The sequence below is a fragment of the Alosa pseudoharengus genome, unplaced genomic scaffold (genome assembly GCF_046254945.1).
Source record: "Alosa pseudoharengus isolate Yale_2024_CS ecotype anadromous, Long Island Sound unplaced genomic scaffold, YU_APseudo_1.1 YU_APseudo_1.1_scf_4, whole genome shotgun sequence".
In the NCBI taxonomy this organism is placed as follows: Eukaryota; Metazoa; Chordata; class Actinopteri; order Clupeiformes; family Clupeidae; genus Alosa; species Alosa pseudoharengus.
The window spans coordinates 37,007,312-37,028,667 of record NW_027468774.1 but is presented as its reverse complement, the minus strand read 5'-3'; the positions used below and the strand labels follow the sequence as shown (position 1 = coordinate 37,028,667).

Genomic DNA, 21,356 nt, shown 5'->3' with positions numbered 1-21,356 from the left:
CAAGAGTGCAGTGTTAAAACAGGAAACACGAGACCCTGACCAGATTCACAAACGTACTCCATTTATAATGTACTGTGTCACAATCAATTACTCTGTGTACATTGGCCTCAGAACATAGATACATTTGAAATGATCTACCACATAAGACTAAGCACGGATGATTTACCAAATGCCTTTGAAACTTAGTTACACCCATCTGCAAAATCTCATCTTTTAGGGATGCAAGAACTTATTTTGAAGAAGGATTTTTTTTTCTGATCAACTTGTCTCGTCACACAACTATATTTACTGGGTTGATCTTGAACATAAATCCTGTGTTGAAGCATCATAGTGAATTAGCCTCACTGATCTATATTCCTGACACTTAATCTGATCAGCTCTTGATATTTCTGCTGCCTTGAATTGAGCAGGGACAAGTTAAATGTTTTTCAAATACTGCATGCATCTTTATATTTGTCACTACACATTTTTCCAGGAGTGCACAAAAGGTAACAGAAGGCAGTCATGAGTGTGTCAGAGAAAAACAAATCTCTTCCTTTCAGTGTACATCAGCTAAACCTTTATGTCATACTCGGTTTATAACACCTCAATGTTTAATACTGAGCTCTTGACCCAAAACATGTTATTGTCAACACCGGATCAGACTGACCACTCAAGTTCACTGACCACCACCACACAGACAAGAAGAAAAAAAGAGAAATCGCAGCTCCCAGTTCCTACACAGGTCTACCGAAAGTACATCAACTGCACAAATAAAAATTCCCAACACTGAACTTGCAATGTCTACCTGTTGACACTGAATGACCCTGCATCACGCCACAATGGTCTACTCCGTAGCATCCGGGGGCAATAAAACGCCCCTTGGGAAGACTACTCACGCACAGAAAAAGAAAAAAAATAATTGTCAACAAAATTGGACAGTTTGGCAGCTTTTGTAAACATACTCTTTAAAATGTATATAATATTTTTAATTTGAGGACTGATTTCAGACAGTTTGATAATTCTCTATTTTAAGTATATTGCACGTGACCGCATGTCTACAGCATATGGAGACCCAGTAGTTCAAGATGTCCTGATGCATGGCACTTCATGTGTACATTTTTAATACATGCAACACAAATAATATTCTCTCCCAAGACCCAACAGGTATGAACACTTGAAATAACATTATATCACACATCAAATATACTTCCTTTTATACCAGGTCAATTTAATTCCACTTTGCCCTAAGGTCTGATGCTGTCAGAGAGACCCTTTGATGGCTTTTTTGCCTATGGGTAAGATGCGGAGTGTGTGTATATTTATTTCAGGTACCACCTAGCATAGCAACGCAGAACTACCTAAAACAGATCAGGATGAAAGTTGACACCACGATCGAAAAAAACCTGCACAGAGGATCACAGCACAGCACTACCTATGAACACTGTTACACCACCGCGAGCGGGTGAGCCGCCCATTCCCCCCACCCCCACCCCAACCACCCGCACGCTCACCCAAACCTCCACTTAACACAGACACATTTGGTTGGACCTGCTCCACTTTGATGCCACTGAGCTCCACCTCTAGTAGATGGGCACCTGGTAAGGGGCGGTAGAGTCCAGGTTCTCGGTGAAGGGGGGGCTCTGGTATGTGTCAGTGGTCTCAGCCCCGGTGACGGTGCCGGCGGGGTATGGTTGGATGGTGGCGTTGCCATCCAAGTGTTCCGTGGTGAAGAGGCTCATATCGGTCCCCAGAAGGAACTTCTGCACAGCTCTCACTGTCAAACCAGCCTAGTGAAGAACAAGAAGGCATGTATCATCATCATGTCCTGTGGCCTTAAGGTTTGTAACTAGCAGGTTTGTGGAATCAGGTCTCGGTACTTTTGGAGGCAGAATGACAGTACCTAACAATATTTTGTCCACAATAATGACAATATCACATTAAAGTGATTCTGTTGGTAAATTACAAGACAATTATATCATCCATACATCTGTGTAACTGAAGGAGAAAAAAATGCACCTAAAAAGAAAACAAATTATGTATTTATTCCAAGTGTTAGTTTTGCCCATACATTTGATAGTATCCTCATGAGATTCCATGAAGTAGTAGTGAGTGCTAAGTCAAATAGATGGAGGAAGCTTTATCATATCTCCACTGATACGATACTGATATACTGTCTCACCCCAAGTTATGTTTACATTAAACAAAGAAAAAGCTGAAATGCCCATTTACAAACTCAAAAGATGGAGCTCCAGTTTCTCTTGTGTCTACAACTGTGTGTATTCCTGATGTGTGTAGGACACTGTATCGTGTGTCCAACTAAACACAAATACTAAACCACCATTACAGTATCTACGTTCAATCAGAATTTCTCCATGAAAACCCTGTATCTTTACACTACACCTGATATAAAAGAATAAAAGAAAAAAATTGACAAAATATCTCTGAAATCCTTAGTCTAGTGTGGTCACCTCTTCAATTTTAGCAGCCACATTTTCCTTTAAATGATATCTCCATAATGAATGTTTGATTTGAATGGTTTCATATGGTAGTCCTTGGTAATTTATTTGTTGGGATATCAGTAAAATAATCTCCCAAAATGTTAATACATTACTTATAAACAGCATGTGGGCTGCCTGAAACTGTGTGTTAATGAGTAATCAGTATAACATCTCCTCCACACAGTAACTCATGTCTCTTCGGAGATCTCCAACCTCATCTGCCTGAGACGAGTGTAGTCTTAACTGTGCCTGCAAACACAGCAGGGGAGCTGCAGCCCATTCATAAGCCTAACCTCTTCAGCCCCATCCTTCCATCTCTGTTGAGCCGCGATAGAAAAACTGGAGTAGCGCGCTATTGTGCGCTTGCTTCCATTCCCCAGTGTCAGACCCCAGTATGTGGAGCACTATTTTCCCACTAATGTAGTTCAGGTCTATGTGGCAAAGATGGGTCATGATGTAATGGCTTATTTTTAGCCCGAGGACAGCTCTTTTTCTGTCGTCCATGTCTTTGTGTACTCGCCTTGCCTTGCCTTCCAAAGCCCGAGGCCTAAAGACTACATAGTACCTGCAGTTGAGAGAATCACTTTTCATTCATTAGTTTCCTCCAGTAGTACGGAAATGGGTTTGGCTGTCTTAGGCAAAGCGTCTTACTTCACTCAATATGGATTTGTAGTGAGACTACATAAAATCTGTGTTGAAGTTAAAAGCTGAGGTTAATCACCAAAAATTCCAATTTATGTGATATGAAACCAAGGACACAAGTTTCATTTCTAGAGAATAGAAACACCAAAACAACCATTATAGGCCTACCCGTAAAAGGCTGCTTAGAGGTGAACTATGCAGGTTTTTTAGTTTAATATGCAGGTTTTTAAGGTTAATTTACCTTAACTTAACAGCTTCGGAGTCATTAGAATGGTTATATGACTTTTTTCGGGTTGAATGGTGGCTGTCTCGCTTCTCCCTAGCGCCTGTGAGCGGAAAAACCACCCTTGCAACTTTGGGCCGGTGGGCCGACGGCCTCAGTGTCAGGAAGTATAACCCCTATAACGAGTGTAACGAATTGCTTTACTGTATTTAATATACACGCCAGGCACCGGCTAGAACAAGGTAGCGATGGATTTTCTCAGACATTCGTCATGACAGAGCCAGCGGAAAAAAAGCAAAAACCAAGAAAACAGCAAAGCTATAGGCCTACTGCATAGTTTCTCTTTAAGTTTCACATGCTTAGTGATAATAAGAAGTTATTATTATGACCGCCGCTAGCGTAGCAGTCATATAGTGATTGTCAAAGTTTTTTGTTTTTTCCCCCGTCATCTACTTCCTACATTTTTGGTCAATGATTCCCGGGACACAAAACACCGGGGCACATAAAACTTGGTGGGCATGTAGCGGGCATGTAGCGCATGAAACCCAAAAAACACAGTTTTTCCTAAATAACTACCTGAACCGTGGCAAGGATGACAATTTATTTTATGGTATATTTTATGGTTTTGTGGAATTTCATTCATAGGGGGCTATAAAATAAATGAATGTGTGTGTACATTTAGTGACTGTAAATGTACACCCATCGGCCTGTAGATGGTGGTGTTGAGCGAAGGGTTGCTGGTAGAGGATGATGATGAGAGAAGCTACAAGGCAGTACTGTCTCACACACACTCTCTCTCGCAAACACACACACACACACACACACACATAAACACGCACACACACATACACGCATACACACACACACACACACGCAGGCACACACACTCACATCCACACGCATGCACACACACTCACATCCACACGCACAGACACACACACATGCACACACACACATCCACATGCACAGACACGCACACACACATAAACACACACATGCACGCATGCACACACACTCGCATGCACACATACATCCACATGCACAGACACACACACGCGCGCACATACGCACGCACACATACACACAGACACACACGCATGCACACACACACACACATCCACACACAGACACGCACACACACATAGGCCTACACACAAACAGGCACGCACATACTATCGGTAATGGTAATTATAACGGGTGATAAATAATTACCAATTCAGCAAAGGAAAACGCAATATTGATCCTTCATTTAGGCTCCATTTCAAGTATTGGTGCTACGTCACCAGATGGCTCAGCGTCTTGTTGCAAAACACACATGCGTTACTAGACTTGTTACCACTTTACTCACTTCCTACAATGACAACGCAAGAGTAGCTTATGGTTTCACAGCTTTGTGTGAAAAAGTCTTTACGAAAAAAATTTGAGCATCTGAGCTAACACCCACTACACCCTCGTTTCAGTCTTTAATTTCTTGCATTTCAACAAAGTTGTTTCAAGTAAGGAAGAGCATGGTTTAGGCTTCAAAGGCTTAAAGTAAAGTAGCTGATCATATTTGTAAAATGTTTTGCTTGCATAAAGGGGGTCAACTGCTCACAATGTAGTTTGTGGCAATGTGGTTATCACAGAACAAAGACCTCTTTTATTTTTACTATTCTTTCTATTCTATACCCTCTTTTATTTCCTAAACAAAACTAATTACAGTATATGAAGAGCCTTTCATTAGGAAACTCGATAGTTAGGCCTATTCAAATACATAATGCCCCATCTTGATTAGCACCTTGTTATGGGAGAACATTTTTATATTGTGTTTGTTAAAAATGACTATCGGCTGATATATCGGTTATCAGTTTTTGAAAAACTAAAACATCGAAATCGGTATCGGCCCTAAAAATCCCATATCGGTCAGGCACACGCATGCACACACCTACACACACACATCCACACACAGACTCACACATGCATGCATGCACACAGGGACACACGCGTGCAGACACACACATACAAGCCTACGAAAAAGTTTCAAGAGTGGGGGATGGAATAGGAGGTGGAGCGGCTGTCATATTTTGTACCACTATGCGGTACACCTAGTTTAGTTAACAATACAATTAAGTTTGTACTGTTTCACTTTCAAATCACTGTATTATGTCAGTAAATATATTTTGTGGCTTTTAGTTGCTCACCCAGGTGAAAATGGAGAAGAAGGAGAAGGCAATGGCAGCCCGGGCAGCATCTGCCCCCTGGTTCAAGGGCAACTCGTCTGGGGTGGTGCGACTCCACTGGTTAGCCAGGAAGCAGAAGCTGACAAACCACATGAATGTCCAGAAACCTGTAACCATAGAACAGCCATGTTCAGCCCAGCGCAGCATTGAAAAATGAATGTTGTCCAAAACAACAGTGCAGGACAGCATAGCAACTAATTTCAGTCAAGCAGTCAGTCAGCCATTGTCTATTGTGACTCAGATTCTAGATAAGGCAGCCCAGTGGCTAATCACTCATTCAGTCACAATATGCCTTATGAAATCTCTCAAAAGAAGTACTGTATGGACAGCTGTCTGCTTTGGCAGGTGTATACTAAAGACTTTAAACACAACCTTTTCCATCAACCTTTTCCAACAGTTATGTGTTAGTTTTCCCCTGGGCTCTGTTTAACATAATTTCAGTTACAGTGTACTGTTCTGTTTTTGATTGATTCAGAGTGCACTCTCATACACATTCATTTCCATTAGAATAGCAAATGCATTAGCCATCATGCGTAAGTCAAGAGGAACTGATTTCAAGAAGCCTTTAAAGCCCCTTCAACCCCCTTGTGTAACATCCCAGTTCTAATATGAGGGTGACATGTTTTGTGCATATGCTTAACATATAACATATTCTGGAATAGCTGGAGAGTCTGAAGCAGGAAAAAGTTTAACTTAAGAGTAAACCAAGTCAGACACGGAAGCAGTTTCTCTTCAGTGGTTCATTCACAGCAGTGGTACTGATTAACTGAGCGGTGCAGCTTCCCCCATGCTCCACCTATAGCTTTGCTTTTCGTCTGACTACAGGTCTTGGGAGAGGTGCTTTACCTGAAAAACCAATCTCAAGCATCACTGCCTTCTTCCTGTCTTTGATACTGCTGATCTGCTGGAACTTGACGTCCAAGGCGACGAAGAAGAGGCATGCCAAGAAGGCTATGAGGCCGATGGTGATCCCGAAGTTGCAGGCATCGTTGTTCTTGTTGTAGACGCAGTACAGTCTCTCGCTCCCAATGTTGATGTAGCCCTCGTTCACAATGGACCCAAACACGACTATGGAAAAAATCTGCAAAGACGACGCAAGGCGATTTGGGTTGAGTAGAGCGTGAATATATTATGAAGAACAGTGGAGTCCATGGTGATGTAGGCCAATTGATTATGTGAGGTCTCACATGGCACCAATCACTAGATCGATATTTAGACATGAGAATCAGGTGACTGATGGGACATGGGATAGATGGAGATCACATGACACTGTTGATGGATGGACAGTTTGATGGATCCACATGGATGCGCTGTGTCATCTGAAGTGTCAATGAAAGGCCAGGGGGGGGGGGGGGGCGATTATGTTTCTTTCAATATATATTTCACCAACACGGTGGTGATCTGATGCCCCTCAAACAGAATGACCAACTGTTTAGTATATCTGCATAAGACTAAGACTATTTCTCAGAAATAGCCACTTCAGTAGGGGAACACCAACCAAACTGCGTTTTGTAAGAATGCATGGGGGTCAAGGTTTTACTAAGGCTAAATAACCTGGCAAGTTTTTCAGGTCATTAATTCCCTTAATATTACATTTCACAAATCCGAAATAAATTAGTCCACTCCTTACATTCACCACATAAGCCCCTATAGGCCTACAAAAGATGTGTGATAGCATGTCCTGAAAGAATTGGTTCTCCTGATAAGTTTGTATTGGAGCTAAAAATGCATAAAAGCCTTTGAGGTTTCGACCTCATTGTGTTTGGCCACAAAGAACTGGAATATACTATTGCTTGCAAGCCTCTTTGATATCTAACAATAGAAACAGAGTTGTACAGTATCAACAAGTGAAGAGATTCACATTCAGTCACTATTCACAGAAATACCATTCTTCATCTCTCATGAAATGCTTGAGCTATGGCTATAATAATATATTAACACACACACACACACACATACACAATGTCGCGGTACGCAAAGAATGTAGATGTTGCATGGGTACATTCTGCAATTTCTTGTCGTGGGTAGCACACAAGGGACGCGCAACTAATAGGAGCTTTTATACTGACATAACTAAAGATGGTAGGGGGGTCGGATAGGCGGGGATTGTGCCCTTTTTTAGTCCTGATGCAAGCTTCCAGCAAACCAATTTCATGCAGAAAAATAACAAAAAAGAAATAACGAGACATTGTCACGATACTTCATGTGGATATGGTTAATATATCATATTGGGCTATACGACTAAAATAAAATATCTCAAAATATACTTCATATCTACTGTATTGTTTAGGTGGTATAATTAAATAAAATCATGTATATCGAAGGTAACCCAAACGGAAACGTTCCAAAATGGCTAAATAAGCCTTCATCAAAGGAAAATATATGTGTATCAAATTCTAAATAAGCATGAAGAATCTGAGCTAATCAGAGAAAATTAGCCAGACGAAATCAAATGAATCTTGATTATTGAAACCTCAATAGCCTACGCTATTATGCAAGACGAAAACAACTAGAGGCCGCAACAGAATATCGTCTCAAGAGAGTCAGTTTTTTGCGGCGATGTGCAATTTCAATTTAGAGCATCCATCAATAACAATATGGCTTACACTTACACATCTTCACCTAACGAAATATATGTAAAACATCACAGATACGCCCTATAATGGAAACAAAAACAACCTTACCCAGGCTACTATTCTGAGGATTGTCGTCGGCTGTTGGACATAAGCAATAGGGTCGAAGGCAGCCCCTGCTCTACCAGCGCCAAAGGAGCCTACTCCGTCCATCTTTCCTCTCGCTGCTCTTCAGGCTCCAGCCTTTGGTTTCCAGATAGGTAGGATATGTTGTGCACACACCCCACTGCCTGGCAGCGGCGAGTACAAGACTCAGCGCACGATGTTGGTCTCTTTAGCAACCCCTACTGACCACTTGCAGAGTAGGTCTGTCAGAGCAATTTCGCTCTTTTCTTACAGAAATGGAGTAACATGTTGAATGAAATATTTAGCTGACTTTTCAAATAGCACTATATTTCATGTGCAACAGTTACAGCACAAAATGCATCATGGCACCATCATACAGCAATACCATTATTCTGTCTCACGGTTTTGTCTATCATTTCACAAACATTAAAATATGGCATCACACAGAGAGAGGTCCTATTTTATGTTAATCCCATTTCAGTCCAGTACTGGCCCTTTATGGAAAAACAAAAGCATACAATTGAGTAAATGGTTTGCGGAGTGAAACAATTTTCAAAAACATACATTGTGAATAAAGTCAACATTGAAGGGCATGTGTGAATGGGTGAATTTTAGTCAGCAGTTTCAATTAGCAATAAAGAAAATAAAGACAAATGGTACAGTTATAATACACATAAGTGGACCTTTATTTTTATTTTTCAGAAAACACAAGGAAATGAAGAGACAAGATCAGTGAAAGTGCTGCGATGAGCTGGACCCTTATTGCATTTGTAAAACCATATTCTCTGCATAAGGTTGTAAAAGGCAAATACACATTTAATATACATAGCATTGTAACACACACATAGCATTGAAAAAATATACACTTCTGGTTTCATTTGAAGATGTAAATACAACATTTCAGTCTTACAAGCCCTCTATTACCATAATTATTCTCAGTGTTTCCCATTCCCTGTAGTTAGTGAGTGTCAGTCACAAGATCCATCCTTCCAGCCATCTCTCCATCGCTCATCGACTTTGGAGCAGTCAAACTCTGGCTTGCCTAATCTAACATTAATTTGATTATGGAGACGACACAGCCACTGCGAGAGGTTGTGTCTGTTGCTGGCATCAGGCTGATTTGTTTTCAATCTGATAAAAAAAGAGAGGTAATGTGTGGATAAAAATAATGTACACAACAGCAGTCAAACAGCCACATTCCCACAAAAAATGTGTGTGTGTGTGTGTATGTGTGAAATTATTGACCATTGCTAGCTGCACAATTAAGTGCAGGCTTTGGATTTCCTAATTGCATTCCTTCAAATTGAAATTTTGATTCAATTTTAATTAATATTCCAACCCTACTTTACACCACTTTGGCCCTGGCTGTATGCCTTCAATGTGTGATATTAACATGAACTTCCACATACATCCCAACCTAAATGTTTATTACCTTCCCCTCAAATCCTCTGCACATTCGTCACAAGGGAAAAACTTTGAAAAAAGGTTGATGAATTGTGTCATGTCTTTCTGCTGGCTGGAGCTTGGCGTCTCTGGATAGTAAGCAGCCATTGTGTGCAGGAACGACCATGAACATTTCCCTAGCTCCTCTCTGTCCAGTGGGCACTCAACTGGCTTTTCACTCTCACCCTCTGATGGTGTTGTCACCTACAGTAGAGAAAGATGGTCATACGTTTGAGAAGCATATTAACATAGGCCTACTTAGACCTAACGATATTCATCTGGCGAGAGTCGGGTTAACTTATACCTACTGTAGCCTATAAACTGGGACACCCAGCATTTATTATTAAGCATAAGTTAGCTAAATAAAGTAAACAATCACAACATGAACAAACCCAGCTATAACCACAGGGTTGACTAAGCCTATATCTGTTTATATTGCATTTACTGTATATGTTAAGCCTAGTTTCCAACATTTTAAAACGGTTCACTGTTCATTTTTAACTATTATATTGTTTTTGTAAACTGGTTTTGACAAAAGCATCTGCCATATAACCATAACACTTTTCAAGGAGCTTCAAGCCTATAACAGCAACGGTGCATGTCCTAGCCTACTATTGCTTATTACAAGTAGATCTTGAATTTCCCCTGGGGATCAATAAAGTATCTATCTATCTATCTATCTAGAATGTTTGTTGCTGTTGGCTAGCTTACGTTACATGTTATGATATGTTACATCATAGGCCTACAAGAAAAGGTCTAAAACAGTCTTACTCGGTTACATTGTCAATTTTTGCTAGCATACGAACATTAACTAGCTTCTACAAAATCACTAATCAAGAAAAAGATAAATTGCCTACCTAAACTTATGTTTAAGGTTAATGGAGTGCACTATATGGACCCTATTCACCTGAGCTGACGGAGTTTGTGTCTTCTGCGTTTTCATCCACGATTTAAAATCTGTACATGCTCTGCACGGTTTCTTCTTTGGCTCCTCCGTCTTTGCTTGCTCCGTGCCAGAAGTGTCATTAGCCAGTTTGCCTGACACATTGAATGGGAATCCTTGAAAAGTTCCTGCATTTTCGCCAGATGATCTGGATCCATACGGCGCAGCCATGTTTATTCTTGCATTGTGGGATTGATGCCCTCACAATTTCTGAAGGGCATATTCATTTATTTGAAGGAAAATGATTTGAAGTCCAAGACTTATGAAATTGTAAGTCTTTAGTAATAACGTGTATTTTATTACAGATTCACCATACAACTACGTGATAAATAGAGCGCAAACGAAATTACACAAAACAGTATCTTTCCTACTAGGAACCATTTCCAAAGTGAAATGTCACTTCTTTCTAGTCGGAAACCTTTGTAACCGGACCATGCACTTCCGGTTAGTGACGTCATTTTCTCGGCATGCTGCAGACTTCGAGCAGAAAGTGTAAATAATACAATGTTCGGAATTTGTTATCATTTAGCTGAATGATTCAATGTACAATATAAGCTTAATAATTGGAATTGATTATCATAACCCCTCTTTTCTGCCTAATTAACGAATGTTATATTGGAAAAGTAGTTAACTTACGTTAGCGAAGTTAACGTTAGCTGCTGTACCTCTGCCACATCTCAACTTGCTATGTCAACGTTAGGTGTGTATAAAACAGTTCTGGAACGTTTTTCTTGCATCTAATCAGAATGTTTATCTTTTAGGAATCCAAGAAAATAGATCTTTAGAATCCAGAAATCATGGGGATACTCGAGAAAATAGCGGAAATCGAGAGAGAAATCTCTCGGACTCAAAAAAATAAAGGTAAGTACAACTAAAATATGAGTTTTACTAGGAACTAAAACATATGGTATTTTGCAACCCGACTAGGGGTTTCAAACAGAATATGCTCTAGACTGTTGCATGTCTTTTCACCGGATGAAATATTCTTTTCCGCAGCTACCGAGTACCATCTAGGATTATTGAAGGCCAAGTTGGCCAAATACAGAGCTCAGCTTTTGGAACCTTCAAAATCTGCTGGAGCCAAGGGCGAAGGCTTTGATGTAATGAAATCTGGCGATGCCAGGGTAGCGCTGATTGGGTTTCCATCCGTGGGTAAGGTAAGTGAACCTGTCATTGTGATCACGTGAAATATCATTGAGGTGATCAGTGTGGTCATTATCAATGTATTGGACGTGTTTACATCACTCAATGTAAATTTTTTTGCAGTCCACTTTCCTTAGCTTAATGACATCAACTGAAAGTGAAGCTGCATCATATGAGTTCACCACATTAACGTGCATCCCGGGTGTCATTACGGTAGGACTTGTGGAGTTTTCATTTGCACTTGCTACTTCCAGAAAGTATTTTGAGCGATTGCCGGCATTTGTGAAAAGGGGCTCATCCTATTTCTTTTGTCTCATCAGTACAAAGGTGCCAACATACAACTCTTGGATTTGCCTGGAATCATTGAGGGTGCTGCTCAGGGTATGTAAATTCAACATTACACACACACACACACACACACACACACACACTTATTCTTGATATTCACTCTTCTCTCACTGTCATTGGAGTCTGTTGGCATAAGTTTGCTGTCTTGTTCTGATAGGTAAGGGTAGAGGTCGGCAAGTCATCGCAGTGGCTCGAACAGCTGATGTTGTAATCATGATGCTGGATGCAACAAAAGGGGATGTCCAGAGGTGGGTAACGACTACAAGTTTTTCTTCATTATGTTAACGCACAGACAGTGCTCACTCATAGAGAAACAACAGAGGTTATCAAATGATAACATACACAGAGTGCTTCACCCATTCCCTCTAAAATGGATAGTTGCGCTCTTTGATTATCAGTGGCTCAATCGTGTTCAAATTGCGTTCCATTGCAAAACACTGCCAGTCACTGACCCCATCACATTCAATATTACTGTGCCACAAATTGGCAACCCTGGGTAACCCCACAAAGCCATAGGTTCCAGTGTTGTTAGAGCACCTTAGGGGGCTTTTAGGCACTCCGCATTGTTGTTCTAAAATCACTGGACCCTATGGTGTCTCGGGGCTTATTGCTCAATGGTGCCAGGAGTCTAACTCTCCTGCAGGTCCACTAATAGGAGGCATAATAGAGTCCCGAAGTGTGACGTAGCGTTTCCATGACAGCAGAATCACTGGATCTAAACAAACTTTCGAAGTGGCATAAATAGCATTGAATGTAGACATGTGGCATCATTTCTAGCTAATAAAAATAAATATATCCATTTAAACGTGTTTTACCTGCTAGGCAGCAGCTTAGCCACATAACACGGATTCCCTGGCATGTGTAATAGAAAGAAACAAAATTCCAGTGGATATTTCACGTCTTCTCAAAGACTGGCGGCTGTTAAGAGCGACGTTTTTTGCCAAAAAAATAAAGCCAAAACACGTCCGTGAATTTAAGGATTTTAACCGCATGCTGTGAAGTTACATGCAGGTCTCTTTTACGGAGGAAACCCATGCTAAAATAAAACTCTGTAGTCACGAATTTGATCGTGTTGGTATGAATATATGTTGTAGTATGTGATTCCTACAGTGTAAAAAAATATATTAACGTCTTTGAAATGTTGTAAAATTATTGAAATAGATTAAGAAAGCCACCGCTATGGCGATTTCAATGGTTAGATTGATTTGTTTAGATCCAGTGAAATTGCTGCCTTGGCAACGCTACGTCATGGCTTCGGGACTCTATCACAATCACAAATGTCTGCATCACTCCACCAACTTATGATAATGTAGAGAAGGAAGAGAATTAGTCACTGGTAATAGCCATGAGCTGCAACCTCATGACCAAAGGGCCAGGCTTTGAGGTAATGCAGTTGCAGGTTACATCCAACTATGGTTATGGTACCTTCCACCACAGTAACAGATGTTTTGTAAAGTCAGGTATTGAAGGCCTCGAACTGTATTTGACTGAGCCTTTCTATAGACTTGTATTCTTATCCTTGATCTTGTCTTATTACCATTCTAGGGTACTGCTGGAAAAGGAGTTGGAGTCTGTTGGCATAAGACTAAACACTTCAAAACCAAATATTTACTTCAAGGTACGTTATTCTGTTAAAGGAGAATTCCGGTGTGATTTTGACCTAAAGTGTGTTGAAACATGATACCGAGTGTGAACGTATGTCTCCTAGCTCATTTCGGCTTTCGACATAATTCTGTGGAGAAGCATGGATTCCAGTTTCTTCCAGTAGCAGCAACTGGAATCCATGCATTTCCACAGAATTATTTTTGGAATCTGATCCCTTATCATACCTGTTCATTTATACTCGTCGCTCGACTTATCGTGACTAAATTTAAGATGGCTGCAAACGCTAAACTCCGTGAAGATACTGTCTGTATAAATCGTCTTGTAAGTAAACTACCAGTGCTTTTTCAAAGTTCTCAATGTCTCATTTTAAATGTCAAGGCCCTCGGAAGTCTACCAATGAAGTATGGAGCTACTTTGAGCCTCGTAAATGGTGTAAAACAGTGATTTATTTGCATGGCTAGGCCGATGCCCGAGGCACCCCCATCGAAAAACTGTTTGTAGCATCGGCTAACTAGCGCCAGATTTCTGAGTGCAGGGGACAAGCCGAGATGAGCTATGAGACATACGTTCACACTCGGTATCATGTTTCAACACACTTTAGGTCAATATCACACCGGAATTCTCCTTTAATGCATGACATTAATTCACAAATAGTAAGTACATTTCCCTTCAAAAAACATATTGATATTGGAATGTCATATTATTGGAATGTCATATTATTCTACAATCTATCTTATTACTGCCACCCCTCTCTCCACCCCCCCCCCCCCCCACACACACACACACTCACACTCTATTTGCATATCTTATTCATCTTTCAGCCCAAGAAAGGTGGTGGACTGTCCTTCAACTCAACATTGCCTCTCACGCAGTGCTCTGAGAAGCTGGTGCAACTTATTTTGCATGAATACAGTATCCTTTACTCATTTCCTGACAGCTCACTCAGCAGAGTGCATTGGAGAAGAACAGAAACATCTTATTGTTCTTCTTAAGTTTTCTTATTCTTATTTCTTACTTATACTTATGTACTCATAGCCTTATACTGCAAAAAATTAGAGGCTGACAATAGTTATTGAACTTAACCATTTCTGTAGAAATCTTCAACGCAGAGGTTTTGTTCAGAGAGGATTGCACACCAGATGAGTTTATCGATGTCATTGTGGGAAACAGAGTTTATATGCCTTGCTTGTATGTGAGTATCAACCTGGCCTCTGACTTCAAACCCGGTGTCATCTGATGTAATTGCCATGGGATGTAATCAAAGTGTGATTGGCTAATATTAATTCATGATGGTGATCTGGGTCTGAGAAATCCATTGCCATTGCCTATCTATTGTCAGTCTGCTACAGGTGAAATTGTGACTAGATTTTCTTCATTGCTTACAGGTGTACAACAAAGTGGACCAGATCTCAATCGAGGAGGTGGACCGATTGGCTCGCAGACCAAATAGTGTGGTCATCAGGTAATTCCTCAAAGCAAACTGTTGTGGTATACCAAACAAGACGTCTGTCATGATGCCTGTCACAAAGTCCAAACATTGTAAAAGCCCCCCTATACACCTGGGGCCGTATTCACAAAGAATTTTAAGGCTAAAAGTAGCTCCTAACTGGTGAATTTAGGAGCAACTCCTAAAAATAATGGGCGTGTCACTCCTTACTTTAGGACTCCTAATTTTTCTCACTAAAAGTAATTCACAAAGCATTTTAGACCTAAAAGTAGCACCTCTAGTAGCAAGTAGCAAGTCTGGGACAGCTTAAAAGAAGTCGAGAGGACTCCTAACTCCCTAAGACCTATTCACAAACAGCTTTTTGTGGCATTTCGCGTCGCAATGTTTTGAAATCCTATGCGGCTACAGGAGCTTCCAAACTACTCATTCTCATCATGTAAATATGTCTCATTGTGAATCAAATAAAAATGTTCTCCTCTTTGCAAACGTATAGGCATATGGTGACAGATTAATTTAATAATGTTGCAAAGATACTGCATCAATCCGTATGTTTCATTAGGCTACTAGGCTATTTGTTTCGCCTTACTCTTTATTGATTTAGGCTAGGCCTTTTTATTCAGTTATTCATCATCTTCCGTCCTTTGCACTACTTGTGTAGCACACACATTCTCAGATCTATCACTTGTCACTCATCATCGTAAGGGAGGTGTTTGGAATCATTCCCGCGTTACAATCATCAGCCAATCAAGGTGGCCACTTCAGTCAAGCTCGTACATGAGTAATGACGTCATCCATAGCAACGAAGACTCACTCTTAGTTTAGGAGTTGTCATGTAAGGGATAATGTATAGAACGCCGGTCATTATTAGGAAAATAAGTCCCGACAGGGCGAACGATATTCCGCCTTGAAGGGACTTATTTTCCCAATAATGACCGTCTGCTTTCACTTTTGAATGAAGTTCCAGTCCTTGCGCAGTAATGAAAGACGTAATTTAGAAGCACAAAACCCATTTTCCTTGACTGCGGTCTGTTATACTTAGCAACGGTCTGTTATTGAGAATTAGCAGACCGCCGAACATTGGGAAGGCCCATTCAAGTGAATAGAGCATTCTGCAGCACTCTGAAGAGCCGTGTAATAATTTTCCTTACTAAGAGTAGGTCTGAAAGGCTTTGTGAATAACTTTTATGAGAAAACTTCTAGCTAAAATTTTTTAGTGCGATTTAGGAGTACTCCTAGTGGTAAGATGAAAGGCTTTGTGAATACGGCCCCTGGTTTGATACACCTGGAACATGCATGTTCTATATTAGTTTCTGCTATCTTGCCATCTATTTAGTTATGAAACAGCAGGCTGACTCCCAGTATTGCAAGACCCATCAGGTTTTGATTGTTTCATTTTTTTTATAGTTTATTTGTTTATTTGTGTGTGTCTTTGTTTGTCTTTACTAGCTGTGGTATGAAACTGAATCTCGACTACCTCCTGGAACAGCTGTGGGATTACCTGGCTCTTATCTGCTTGTACACCAAGAAGAGGGGAGGTATACTGCCTTCTATTCACTTATCCAGCCTAGTATTGCACTATATGGATACAAGTAGTGGGGCACCTGAACGTTGACTTTTATGACCTCCCATTCTAAATCTTTAGAGATATGATTGCTATAACAGCTTCTGTTTGAGAGGAGGTATACTGCCTTGTAAATGCTTACAGAATGCCCTTAAACATGTGCTGTTGGCTGAGTCATTGTGTTGCAAATCGAATATTGTAGGTTTAATGAAGCTTATGCTAAAAAGAAAAACTGTTTATGCCAATTAAAAAATGGCAGCAGGCACAATAGGCTCCATATTTCCAGAGTTTTGTATGGTCCAAAGCAATATTCTGGCCTGTAAATTGCCACTTGTTACCCTATAAAACATGTAGCATTTCATTTCCTGTCTTATTTCAGAACGGCCCGATTTCGGAGATCCCATCATCATGAGAAGAGGGGCGTCAGTAGAACATGTGGTACGTTTGTTCTACTCTAAAATAAAAAGAAAACAGTAAAAAAAAAGAATGTTGTTGGAGTTTTGGACGATAAAGGCAAGTTGTTGGATGGTTTATTCTTTTAATCATTATTTGTCTTGCAGTGTCACCGAATTCACAGAACGTTAGCCAGCCAGTTCAAGTATGCCCTGGTGTGGGTAAGTTATTTTCTCTGTCATCTTAGTAGGTTATAGCTGTTTTTATTTTTTAATGAGGCCTTTAAAAAATGATGTGTACTTTCAGGGAACGAGCACAAAGTACAGTCCACAAAGGGTGGGTCTGACACACATCATGGAGCACGAGGATGTCATCCAGATTGTGAAGAAATAAGCATTTCCTTCTCAACTCCCCACAAGAAACTCCTGTTGTCGAGGACTCTAAAGGAAATACTCTTGAGCTGTGTAATAGGCTCTGTCGACAGTTTCAGGTTTTGTGATTAAGATCTAAGAGGTCAGATACTGGACATATCTGAGCAGGTGAGAAAAGCAAAAGAAATATGAGCATTGACACATGCAATGTGTTGACAAAAGGACTGTAAAAATAAATTTCACCTAATTTGGTTCTCTGATTGTAAAAGTGATTTTTTTCTCGACTGTACCCGTTTCTACCATGTTGATATGACTCTTAAGACATGATTCATTATCTACAAATACTGATAAGTAAGCCAAGGTGGTAAATTATGGCACCTCAAAAGCATTCAGATCCACATAAAATATGCTGCTTTGCTTTTCTGGTTCACAGGAAAGTGTAGTGAAGAATTGCTCTGATGCATCGGTCACGTGCATCATAGTGCAATACACATACAGTTAAAATGTTCTATTTTTGCCAAGCACAAGGAAGACCATTGCTGCGTTCTATGTAGATAGGATGTCAGACCTGCACACACAGAAGGTCAGTTCCTTGAGATGCTCTACACACTAAATTGACACACAATACACACAAATTATATTATGCAGTACCCATTGTATTTTAAAACCATGCAGTCTGGCTGATTTTGTCAAGTGTCAGTAAACAAGAAAAAGAGTGTCTGATGTATTTGAAAAACGACTTTCTGGTAAAGCAAATCAGATCCATGTTCTTGTGTCTTTGATCAGTTGGGTTACCTCTTTTCAATTGTGTGTGTTCAGAGGATGAGGTTTGTCACAGAAGCCCTGTGATCACTGTGTTACTCGCATTTGGCTTGAGACCATTTGAGCGGCTTGCTAAAGTAGGTCTCTAATCTTGCCTGAAGGCTTGCCTGGAATGCCATGAGTGTGCCAGGACTCCATTGAATTTTCATAATCCATCCATTTACATTACAAACTTACAAACCAACTGTGTTTGAGTCTATGAATACCCTGAGGGCCTTTCAAGTATTGGGTTATTTGCCGATGTTACTGCATCATTTCAAACTATCTGTGTATATAAACTGGTCAATAAAACGGGAAGACTGTTACGACATTTGGATTGTATTGCATGGGATGGCATTCAAGCTGTTACCCCTACCTCTCTGCTGTTATAATGCATTCTGTTCTGGTTCCATAGACTTTCTGTTCTTATCCCATTCTATTTAAAAAGATAAAATAAGTTAAGGCATTTAATCCCACACTGGAGAAATGTACTTCTTGACAAAGATTCATTGCATTACGCATGTGGGTCCTGAACAATAAGAATACTGGTAATCTATATTAAAATACCTTTGATGAACCCCACTTGAGGCTTAGAATGCAATCTAATAAACTCCACTCTCTATTTAATCACCTCAAATTAATCATAAACTAGCAGTCTAGCCTAGCCCACTCCAGTCTCTGGTAGGCTGTTACATCACACTCCTCAGGTTAAGCTCCCAACACTTTTAAAGAGCGTCTCCTCTTTAATGCTCACACCATGCCAATGCCATCCTCTAACGGTACTCATTTGAAACCTGGAGCTGCCGCTTCTATTCAGGAAGAGAAAACAAGCATAATAGGCCTCATTAAAAATTTATTCGAAGCCACTCGGGCTTTACAACCCGCTGGGCAAGTGTGGAGCTTGGGAGTTGCAAGCCTCCGGGAAACGGTCACATTGTTGGCCTTTCTCTGCATGGACTCGTTGGTAGTTCTGAGGTGTGCGTGTGCTTTTTTTGCCGGCTAGGCACAATGGAGAGGCATTGCTTTGGAATTACCTGATGGGACGCTCGTGATGTTATGACGAAAGTGAACTGAAGGGAAAGGGGTTACTAAGGTAAGATCAGTTAAAGCCCACAACACTGTCCTCTATTGTAGGCCGAGGCATGATACTTGATGCTAGGCCCAGATGGCTCATGCCCCGTGTGTGTTGGGGGAAGAGTAGCCTAGGCCTTGTGTGCACTGTGGATCGTTAAAGAGATGCACTGGAAAGCACATAGCCGATTTGCTGTCATAGTTTTGTTTTATTACCGAGGTGAAGTTAGTTTGATATTTGATATTCGGATATTCGACAGATATTCAATTTTTTTTTTAATGCAGCCGGTTTCACCCCGTGTTTGCAGACAATGTACAAACGGATGACCTGTCTACTTGCTCCCAGCCGACCTACTTAGGGACCGTCTATAAAGTACCTTCTGAATTACCTTCATAGTCTTTTTTGTCAATAGCTTTGACATCATGTGTCCTAGTGACTCCAAACCAATGCAGAATAGTTATCCTATATGGGACTCATCAGACACACCTCTTTTTATAGCGACTGTATGCATGCTGTATTTTATATGAATATTTTAAAGAAAATACATTATTTCATAACAGACTCCTTTTTTTCAATACCTCCCAACTCATGTGACCTAGGGATTCCAAACCAATGCAGAATAGTTATCCTATATGGGACTCATCAGACACACCTTTTTTTTATAGTGACTGTATGCACGCTGTATTTTATATGATTTTTCTTAAAAGAAAAAACATTATTTCATAGAAAGAAACAGACTCCTTTTTTCAATACCTCCCAAGCCATGTGACCTAGTGACTCCAAACCAATGCAGAATAGTTATCCTATATAAGACTAATAAGACACACCTCTTCTTATAGTCACTGTATGCACACTGTATTTTATACTAATATTTTTAAAGAAAATACATTATTTCCTATAAGAAACGGTCTCCTTTTTTCAATACCTCCCAAGCCATGTGACCTAGTGACTCCAAACCAATGCAGAATAGTTATCCTATATGGGACTCAGACACACCTCCTTTTATAGTCACTCCATGCACACTGTATTTTCTATGAATGTTTTAAAGAAAATACATTATTTCCCATAAGGAATGGTCTTTTTTTTCAATACCTCCCAAGCCATGTGACCTAGTGACTCCAAACCAATGCAGAATAGTTATCCTATATGGGACTCATCAGACACACCTCTTTCTATAACCATTGAATGCACACTCTATTTTATATTAATATTTTAAAGAAAATACATCGTTTCCTATAAGGAATGGTCTCCTTTTTCAATACCCCCCCCCCCCCCCCAAGGGAAGTGACGTAGGGACACCAAACCAATGCAGAATATCCTTTATGGGACTAATCAGACACACCTCAAATTAATATAATTTTTGCACATACTATGGTTCTAATATGGCACCGGTGCCGACGCAAACGGTAGTAACTGCATCGAATCACAACGTGGATTTCGGTGTCTCATTTCGGTGCTAAAATAGCGTTTTTTTTATTATTATTTTTTATACGAGGCATCACTGCATGTCATGCACCATCTCTAATGTCTTGCTCTGATAGCAACACATCCAGATACAGTTAGCTAACATAAACACTGGATGTATAGGCTAAACCAGAGGGGTGCACCACATAGGCTAGTGGACAGTGTTTGACAGCTTGCGTGAGCCCAAGTAGCTTACTTTAAAGCGATATCGCGAGCTCCTGTCAAAATCTAGCAGTGGGCCTAACCACACACAAGCAAAAGGCTATGAAACAACATCAACAGTAGCTTTTACGTTACACAATATCCTTGCTAATGCGCTAACTGGCATTTATTTGAAATGTTATCAGCAAAGTTGTAAGGTGAAAATTTTATTTCACGGTGTGTTCTAAACAACATAATGGCATGATATTAATCTTTCATGTGCATGAGGCTCATAGCATCACAATGAATATGAAGATCATGTTAAAAGTTAGATGGCAAAAACATAAATATGTAGGTTACA

General features: G+C 40.3%; 3 protein-coding genes across 4 annotated transcripts; 1 reads left to right on the top strand and 2 right to left on the bottom strand.

Moving 5' to 3' along the window:
* Positions 1–1,281: 1,281 nt before the first annotated feature.
* Positions 1,282–8,356, bottom strand: syngr3a (synaptogyrin 3a). Its single transcript, XM_076266143.1, has 4 exons — positions 8,249–8,356; positions 6,411–6,645; positions 5,526–5,671; positions 1,282–1,769 (listed from the first exon to the last, which is right to left on the bottom strand). Exons 1-4 carry the CDS (start codon positions 8,348–8,350, stop codon positions 1,563–1,565), a joined length of 690 nt encoding a protein of 229 aa, XP_076122258.1. The 5' UTR covers positions 8,351–8,356; the 3' UTR covers positions 1,282–1,562.
* A 564-nt stretch (positions 8,357–8,920) lies between these two features.
* Positions 8,921–10,997, bottom strand: gfer (growth factor, augmenter of liver regeneration (ERV1 homolog, S. cerevisiae)). The gene is made up of 3 exons (XM_076267089.1): positions 10,614–10,997; positions 9,696–9,910; positions 8,921–9,394 (listed from the first exon to the last, which is right to left on the bottom strand). Exons 1-3 carry the CDS (start codon positions 10,818–10,820, stop codon positions 9,232–9,234), a joined length of 585 nt encoding a protein of 194 aa, XP_076123204.1. The 5' UTR covers positions 10,821–10,997; the 3' UTR covers positions 8,921–9,231.
* A 93-nt stretch (positions 10,998–11,090) lies between these two features.
* drg2 (developmentally regulated GTP binding protein 2) lies at positions 11,091–17,785 on the top strand. Of its 2 annotated transcripts, none has more exons than XM_076266141.1 (14): positions 11,091–11,141; positions 11,411–11,510; positions 11,646–11,806; positions 11,916–12,005; positions 12,113–12,173; positions 12,298–12,388; positions 13,686–13,758; positions 14,567–14,657; positions 14,840–14,937; positions 15,131–15,207; positions 16,639–16,727; positions 17,133–17,191; positions 17,314–17,367; positions 17,453–17,785. In XM_076266141.1, the coding sequence occupies exons 2-14, from the start codon at positions 11,447–11,449 to the stop codon at positions 17,537–17,539; spliced, it is 1,095 nt and encodes a 364-aa protein (XP_076122256.1). In that variant the 5' UTR covers positions 11,091–11,141; positions 11,411–11,446; the 3' UTR covers positions 17,540–17,785. The 2 variants fall into 2 exon arrangements, with proteins under 2 accessions (XP_076122256.1, XP_076122257.1); XM_076266142.1 differs by having other exon boundaries at positions 11,117–11,155.
* Positions 17,786–21,356: the final 3,571 nt, after the last annotated feature.